General features: G+C 40.3%; 1 protein-coding gene across 1 annotated transcript in view; it reads right to left on the bottom strand.

Annotated features, from left to right (window-relative positions):
- Positions 1-9,271, bottom strand: part of TMEM131L (transmembrane 131 like) — a 171,357-nt gene that overhangs the window by 67,939 nt on the left and 94,147 nt on the right. The window contains exons 4-6 of the mRNA XM_019641171.1: positions 6,891-7,014; positions 5,731-5,847; positions 4,308-4,418 (exon numbers count right to left, since the gene is read on the bottom strand). Coding sequence (XP_019496716.1) covers positions 4,308-4,418; positions 5,731-5,847; positions 6,891-7,014 — 352 coding nt within the window. The remainder of the gene's footprint in view (positions 1-4,307; positions 4,419-5,730; positions 5,848-6,890; positions 7,015-9,271) is intronic.

The following is a 9,271-nucleotide window of genomic DNA, read 5'->3' as shown; positions in this document are numbered from 1 at the left end:
AAGTGCAATCTTAATTCCTTGTGTTTCCCTACTTCCTTTCCAAGAAGACGAATCATACAAACACTCTTGTTTCCAGCAGAAGAGAGTAAGCCATTTAATCCAATTCAATGCAGCAGGAAAAATGCAAAAGCCAGATACGAATGGACAAGACACAAACAAAAAACCCGAAATGAGCCCACAGTACCAAAACAATAAAAATAAAAAAAATAAAAACGAGATAGCTTCATTATTTGCTAGCACCCTAGTTTATTTCACAAGATGGATACATTTTTTGTTGTTGTTGTTATTCTGAAAAACAAACTGGGATCTTAATGGTAAGATTCATTTATAAGAGCAGAACCAACCTCAATCTATACGACATTATGGATATTAATGGTCTTTTATCCTACTCACAGAAATAAGATAAAATACAATGGACTTATTTGGTTTGACCCTTTTTCCTAAATAATACTCTTTTATAAAAGGAAAACAAAGTATCAAATAATGCTCCCTTCAGAGGGCTGTAATGAAGTTATACTCTGTGACTCTGGGATAGGCCCTGAGCTGGGTCCTTTACAGGCGCTCACTTAATGCTTCCAGCAAGAGGCAGTGTTGCTTGGTTGAAAGGTCACAGGCTTGGAAACAGACAGGGGTATGAAACTGGCTTTTTTACTTCATATAGGGAATTAGTTTTCCCTCCAGCTTGTACCCCTAATATAAACCCCTTAATTGTTGGTTTTTTGTTTGGTTTTGTTTTTTGCATTATTTACACTTGATTTTTGTTATAGCCATGGAGGCACTGTCCTAGAGCTCCAGTCTCTAGCCATCCTGGTACATGACCAGAGCCTAGTTCAGCTTCTTTACACCTGAGGGACAGTGGAGGAAAGTTCATCAAGTGTGTCAGGTCATACAGAGCGTGACACTGCACAAAGGTATGCATCTGTTTTCTGGCTGATTTCGATTTAATTTCTCATGATGGAATTTTGTTTGGTTTTGCAGCAGCAAAATATCTCATGTTTCCTGTGACCATCCTGACAACGCAAATTTCTTTCAAGTTTTGAAACAGACAGCTTTGTGACCATCTTCAAAATGCCATTGGAACTGTGTGTCCTTCAGGCAGCACCCCTGCCATGGTCGCTTCTGACCCGTGGTCATAGGTTTATGACGCCTTCCTGCTTATTTGCCTTCTCCGGTCAGCACGTTGAGCTGGAGGAGTCCAGCAGCAGCCGTACACAGAGGGTAGCCCAAAAATGTATACACATTTTAAGAAAGGGAAAAAACCGTATTAAAATTACGCTGATGGTAACCTCTCTAAGCACCTCTTGTAACTGCAGAAGTCAAACGTTACTTGTATTCATCTTTTGTTATCAGTATATATTATTACAATTTTAATAACAGTTTTCCTTTCTTAAAATGGGTATAACATTCTTTAGGCACCCTCTGTATTTTGGAGTCTTCGTCTTCAGACTCTTTATATTCAGGAATCCTTGGGTGCATGTCTTGTTTAGCCTTTTGCCCATGTTTAAGCCAGATAATTTAAACCTACTCAATGAATGGACACGAAGATCCAATTCTATTTAGACCCCTAGGTATAAGCTTTGAATGCCAAAAACTAGAAACAATTTAAATGTCTGCCAACTAACAAATGGTTAAATAAAATGTGGTATGTCCATACCATTGATATTTGGCAATAAAAAGGAACGAAAGACTGACATGTACTATGACATGGATGAAACTTGAAAACATTATACTAACAAAGAAGCCCATCGCAAAAGACCACGTTTCCTTTACATGAGATGTCCAGAATCAAAGCTACAAAAACCAAAAACAGAGTCGTGGTTACCAGGGACGTGGGCGATGAATTAAGATGTGTGGTGATGGTTACACAACTTCAGGACTATGTTAAAAACCAATGAATTGTCCATTTTAAATGGGTGAATTTTGAGGTATATAAATTATATCTCAATAAAGCTGCTTTAAAAATACATTAAAATGCAAAAAGAAAGAAAGAAAGAAAAGAAAGAAGAAATCAAACTGAGTGAGTTTGGTTATCAGCTAATACAAAAACAAAGACCTAGAGAAGCCAAGTCACCACCATGGTGGGCCACGGGGCAGGGAGCAAGAAAAACTGCTTCTGAGGGGAAAACTACAAACTACGTTGGGGCCAGAACGTCACTCGGGCAACCTGTGACTACAGCAGGCCCTGGGCGGGGCTCAGGGACACAGTGGAGAGCCAATCACAGTCCCTGCTTTCACGGGGCTTAACTTCCATGCAGCGAAGGAAAGAGTGGCTAAGTGACCACCGAATAGAGTGTGTGATTGTTTAATGGGGATACATGTTCTAAGGGGGAAAGGAACACGGTTCTACTACCATCTAACGTGGATTCTGAACTAGAATGGGGAGAGATGGCAAGATTCTGTGAAGAACTTGAGCAGATAAAAGAACAATGAAAGACGGGCAAATTTGTAGAAAAGTTGGGGGAGGGGGAGTTGGAGGAAACTTCAGACACACAGGACCTGTGGCAGGAGTGGCAATGGCCCCTGCAAGCCAGCAGGGGAAGGCTAGTGTGACTGTCACGCAGCAAGCACGAGTGGTGTGTGATGAGGCTGAAGAGACCCAGCAGCAAGCTCTGCAAGGCCTTACTGGAGCCACACTAAGGACTGGGTTTAAATCCTAAAACCTACAGGAATGCACGGAAAGGTGTGAAGCAGGTGACGAATGAGGTCCAACTTGCACTTTTGGGAAAAGGACTAGACAGGGCCAAAGTATATGCTGGCAGACCAGTTATGGGGCTACTACAGCTGTCCAGAGGGCCTGGGTATGGAAAAGGGCAGTGGGCATCATGGCCGACAGCCAGGAGGTGCCAGGGAGAGTGGGTGACATGCAAGCTCTCTTTACATCAAGGTTTCACGCAGGCCTCTCTAGGAGACCCTTAATCCCATGTGCCCTTAAATTAACCCCATTCACTAATCTGGACACCCATCTCAGTTTCAACACTTGTATCTCCACTAATATGGCATCTGGCACTCAAAGCTCCCAATCTCAGTCTCCAGAGAAACCTGGCCATTCTCAGCTGCCCCAGCTCTGCTGAAGAAGGGCCCTGAGATAAGGCTAAAAATGTTCATGCGAGAAAACCCGTGCTGTCAGCATATGCAAGTTACACTTACCCCAGCCCTTTCGAGCCCTTACAAAAAATCCAAGTCGCATCACATCCGTCTCCTGCTTACTACCTTTCGGCACATCCCCACTGGTCTTAGGGTTTAAACCAAAGCAAAAGGTGCCAACTGAAAGAAACGTTCCTTAAAATCCTGGAAGGAGGGACTCTTCAATTTTATAAAGAGGAAAATAATATTAAACATCCTTAAGAATTATGTATGTAGTGACAAAGCTCCCAGACATCACATTACAGGTTAAGTTAGTTGTGGTTGTCTTGCCCACTGGGATGTAAGCTCCATGAAAACAGAAATGAGACCGACTCCTGGCCCACAGCAGAGGCTCGATGAGATGAAAAAAAGCCCCAGGTACTGCTGTGGCTGACCAAAAATTCTAAGCAACGTTTTTTATTCGCTAATCAGAAAGAAAGGTAGGTAAGGTGGCAAGGTTTATAATCTTGGTTCAAGAGTATTTTTCAATTTCAAAAGTTATCTATAGTTACAAGGTAATATGGATAATAAAAAAAAAATGACCGAACCTACATGCTATTAATAAAATGCATATTAAATATGCAAAGGTATACTTATATACCTTCTAAAACATCAAAAACATTTTTTTGTACTAAGTCACACACAGGAAGGACTGGAAGCAGGAAGAGAGGAAAAGAGGAAGGCCTTCCTGGAGGAATATCATTACCGGTGACCATGGAGGTCCGTCTTCCGAAAAAGCACCCTGGCAAGATTTAATAAGCTCTATAAAATCATTCATAATCTCTCACTCAAGAGTCTCTCTTTACGAAATATACCCCAAGGAAACAGGTAATCCAAAGGGAAATAAAGAAAGTTATAAAATATGTACATGGCCTGAGGGTAATAATAATGAAAAACTGGAAACATTTCAAATAACCAACAATAGGATTAAGAAATCTATGAAACGTCAACACCATGGACTGTACAGCCATTAAAAAAAAGTATATAGATTACACTGACACTTTACATATACCTACACTATTTCTATATATATCAGGATTTTTTTTCAAAAAGCAAAAAAAAAGTGTCTCAATTCTGGCTATGTAAAAGGACTATGTGTATACTCTGCAAAACAGACATAAAGGTAGAGAGCTACTGAGTTTGGTGTTGCCTACCATTCCAAATAAGTCTACTATTAAAATTACCTGTGTTTGAGAGAGCTGAATGCTCTGGACCTGTGGAAGCAGAAAATAAGCATTTGGGAGCTGCTTTGCAGACCCTTCTATAGAGATTCTGCGAGTGCCAACTCCAGATACCTGCAGAAAGAGAGGGAGGGAGGGATATTCTTAGTTTTGAAACACATTTGCCATAATGCTAAAATACCTTTCCAAAGGAAATCTGTATTCAATCACCCTGGCATTCAGACTCTATCCAATTATTTTATTTATCTTTGTCTACCAAAAAAAAATGTAACAAAAGTTGCTGTATTTAAGCTGAATGTTCCTCATTGTAGCAAATCTTTCCACAAATAGTCAACTTTTCTGATATGGGACCACATGTTTAATGTAATCCCGTAAGAATTAACCACAAAAATGGCTGGATATATCTTGGCACTTGAATTACTTCATGCCATGTCCTCTTAAAGAGGTCACAGGTGCAACTTAAGATAAAGATTCCTAACTGTTTTGTGAACAGCAACACAAAAAGATACTCTTGGGCCAGCCAAGTGGTGCGTTGGTTAAGAATTGGCTTGGGACGCCAGCTCTGAGCAGCAGGGCCCCGGTTCAGATCTCACATGAGAGCCACTGATGCTGCGCCCTCTACAGCTAAGATGGTGAACAACAGCTCGACCTGGAGCTGGGCTGCCATGAGTCGCCAGCAACAACATAGGCTGCAGCCTCTGCTGCAGTGGGCTGCTGTGAGCTATCGTGAGTGGCTGGCAGCCGGAGAGAGCGGCCGGCAGCCAGCCTGAGTGGCCGTGAGCTGCTGTGAGCGGCCGTCCAATGGCTGGCGAGTGACTGCCTCACCCGGGAAGAGTGAAATGATAATACCAACATGGGCCAGTGAAGTGACGTCCTCCACAACTAGACTGAAGAACAAAAGGACAGCAATTTGTCTGTTCCCCTCCCCAATTCCCCAATTAAAAAAAAAAAAGATACTCTCCCTCCCTAGTGCCTTGACAGGAATAGTGAGTTCCCGGAGGACTGGTCCCCAAGCACGAAATCCATGTTCCCTGATGAGCCCAGGAAGGGTGGCATCTAAGTCACTAGAAATTCCCCAAAAACTCCCTCCCTCTGGACCATTTGTGAAGTGAGGGCCGTGGGTTTTGAAAGCCTGCTATATTTTATACTAGAAAACAGTATGGAAGACTTCTTTGTTTTGTTCTAATACCCTTCAAAGATCCATGGTGAGAGCTACAACTCTTCACTGAATATTGAAGACAGCCAAGTGTGTATGCCCCGTGAGGGCAGAAGATAGGGAAGAGAGGTGAATTAGCATCACTGGTAGCCTTATGATATTAATGGCAGAAACCAGGTGGCAACACTTCCAAAAGTCTTCCTGAAACTATCCCAACCCCTCTGTTAAGTCTACAATCAAACTACGTGACAAAAGGGGAAAGTTACTTACATGATAGGAAAGGACTCCATGTGAGGAGGTATTAATAAATAAAGAACTTTCAATGCTCCCTTCTTCAGTAGGTAAGAAAATAATTCTGAAGGAAGTTTTCCCCATGGCTGGGATTACCTGAAAGAAAGAAATCTAATTAGCCATTTGGAATGAACCCCTTTGAAAAAAAATTTTCTTCCTCAGACTTTCTTTTTGACAACTTCTGTGAACAGATGTTTGCATATTCCGCACCCGTGATTTATAAGTATCATAAATTTCTGAGAATCTCCCAAACAAATCAACATCCAACAGTCTAAGAGAATATTCCGAGGAACATGGCATGGATTTATGGCAAGATGGTTGCCAAGTCCCTTCACTTCGGATTGGAGCCACCTGCCTCCCATCTTTCCTTTTCCCTCCTCTGCCACACCCACGTGTTCAACGCCTTTCCCTAACAAACATGTTGATACTTAATAAAAGTCAGGGGTACTGATGATCCAGAGAGACTATCGTAAACAAAATATCGGGCTCCCCCTTACACCATCTCTTTGGTCCCAGTGTTTTTTGTTAAATGCATCAGGTAGACAAAAGGAAGCAAAATAAGTAAATAAAATCCACTAGTAACTGGGACCTTCATTAAAAGTTAAAGACCACTAAAATGAAAACTATTAGAAGACTAGGGTCTTGATCTCTGTGTTGGGATGCAATTAGCTTTATACGGAGCCAGCCATTCACTACCTCTAACTCCTACATTTAGAAAGGACTTCTAACTATCTTATATCTCAGTAGGCTTGCCAGGTGAAGAGATCACGATACATCCATCCATACATCCACTTAAACTTGTATTCATTACTAAATGCTTCGGCATTTGTTGTCATTTCAAAACAAAGAATGAGTTTCTTTAATGATGAAAAAGTCACAATAAATATGCATCCATTACCACCTAGTTTATAGACTCTTTAAAAACTTTTTGCCCATGGAGATATCAAAAGCCACCAAAATTATGACTATGAACCACTGAAAAAAATAAAGGCTAAAGAAAGCAAACACACAGAAGGAAAGCGTTTGGGTAGCAGGAATAGGGGAGACAAGGAGCAGAAAGTCAAAGCTTCAGGCCAAAGAAAGCAAGAAAACCTGGCAGCCCGCCACAGCATAGTTTCCAAGAGCACATCAACACTTACCCTGCAATGAACAGGAGGCACATGAAAATGTCTAGCAGCTGTAAACACTGAATTCACCACGACCTCGCTATCCCTACTCGGGTTATAAGCATAGAGAATCTTGGCTGCAGGGTGTCCCAGGAACCTAGGGGGGCAATGGGGAGAAAAAGCAATGTATTGTGTGGTTATAAGTATAACCATCCATCCATCCATCCATCCATCCATCCATCCATCCATCCATCCATCCATCCGTCTATCCATAGATATACTTTAAATCAAGAAAGTTGTGGATGTTCATTACAAAGTCAAAAGTAACAATGATCCAATCCTGTTATTAAGAAAACATTTAACCCACAACAGTAAAACAAAAACAAAAACAAAAAAACACCTCCTTTCTTTTACAAGACGTATGCCAACTCATAGGAGTGCCCCACTGGTTTTTGTGTTTGAAGAATTCAACCCATGTAGATTATTACATGCTTGCAAAAAAAAACACAGTGGGAACTAGGTACTTGTCTGACTTAAGACTCTAAATCAAGTGAAAATATGTTTAGATAAGAAAATATACTCATAGAAAAACCCAAGTTTCTTAGGGTTTGTTCCCTGAGTAATAAATTTAAAGAGGCTTTGGGGGGAGGAATGGATTTCAACTCGCAGAGACTTTATTAAGTCTTATAAAATGAAAACTTAATTGTTGCTAAAAACCATTCTTCTAAGAAAAATGAACACCTTGCTTCACTTTCTAGCAGTGGTTCTTATCCATTTAAATCATGAGTCTTCAGGACACCGATGAAGGGCTGGCTTCGCCCTCCACAACATGCACACATGCAAGTTTATACATAATTTCAAAGTTTTCCATGAATCTCGGATGAAAAATATCTGCTTGATAGCAAATCCCCTGATAGAGACTTGAGCGTTGAATTTCCCACCTACAAGGTTGGCTCTGACAAAGGAACTGCACGCGAAAAGGTGCTGGTGTCTGGCCCACCTACCTGGGGCTACCTGAAATGTTCCCTCTTATCATTTACCTCTGGTTCCTACTGTCCAGTGCCAAATTCACTCTAGTTAAATTATGCTGCAGTAAACAGAGAACCTGCAAACATGTCACTGAAGTCACTTCTCTAGTATTAATACCCTTAGTTGGCAGACACCGCAATAGACAGTTCTCATTAGTAAGGCCCAGAAATAAAATAAAACTATATTCTAAATTCAGCAAAAAACTCATCTACATTATGCTTGTATTTCTCTTATTTTATTCTGCTTTCTGTGATATTAGAAATGTGTGCTTTTAGAAAAATGATATTAGGTTGTTTCTCTTATGCACAATGAGATTTCAAAAATACTGTATTATCACCATCAAATCCTTGGGATTTTTCTTCTAGCCTTTCTTCCTATTTTTAATCACAGGTCTTAACTGAAGGTTTAATATGTCCAATGTGTATTTTAAAAAATAAGTCCTTTATAGCCATCTACAGGTAAAATACACATCAGTGTGATTAAAACCTTGATTTTTGTTTTTTTTAGTGTTCTTAGATGCTAAATATTTTTTATACAACCAAAAGCATAAGGGATCACCTCAAAGAACCCTACCTCAAGAGTATGGCGTCCACATTTGCCTTTTCTCTCAAATTAAATGAAAAGGGCTTCTATGGTTTTAGGTAAATAATATGAATTGATCAGCAATGTTATTACTACTTATCCTCAAAGCTTTATATACCTAGTCACATAAGTAGAATACAAGATCTTTTGTTTCAAAGGATACAAATGTCTCTCAGAGAAAACATGTTAGAAAATAAGGCTGCAAAGCTGCCATGTCAGAGCCCGGTGACTGCCTCCACCAGAAACCTCACCAGACCTGACAGAGAACGCTGGCCGAGACCTAGTTACCGCTGTGCTATTTTTATTCTATTTTTTTTTAATTCTATTTTTAAAAGTGTTATGAGGATAAGAATTTCCTTCACTAGTGACAACTGGTAGATGATCTATTAATTTAATACTACACAAGAATGACTAAAATCTCTTATGAACAATTAGCACTTTTCATCTCAGGACCAGCAACATATTAACCCTTAAAACAAACCCTAAGAAGTAGGCAGAGGACAACTGAGTAACATGATCCCGGTTCTTCATTCTAGGGGGAAATCAGAGCTATGAAAAGGGATGGGCTGGGCCCACAGTCACCACCAAAATAAACAACAGCACAAGCTGAACTAGGGCAGTGAGGAAATCAAAACCCTCTGTTGAACATTTTAATCTAATGCCTATAAATTATGCCATGTATCAGAAGTGAGATAAAACAACTAATTTTTAAACCATTCTACTTTAAACGACAGTTTGTACTGAGATGTTTTAAAATTTTCAGCAAAAAACAATTTATCCCCAGAATCATATCTTAGATAGAT

Source organism: Hipposideros armiger, unplaced genomic scaffold (assembly GCF_001890085.2).
Source record: "Hipposideros armiger isolate ML-2016 unplaced genomic scaffold, ASM189008v1 scaffold_58, whole genome shotgun sequence".
NCBI lineage: Eukaryota > Metazoa > Chordata > Mammalia > Chiroptera > Hipposideridae > Hipposideros > Hipposideros armiger.
The sequence above is the reverse complement of the archived record's forward strand: the minus strand, read 5'-3'. Positions and strand labels throughout refer to the sequence as shown.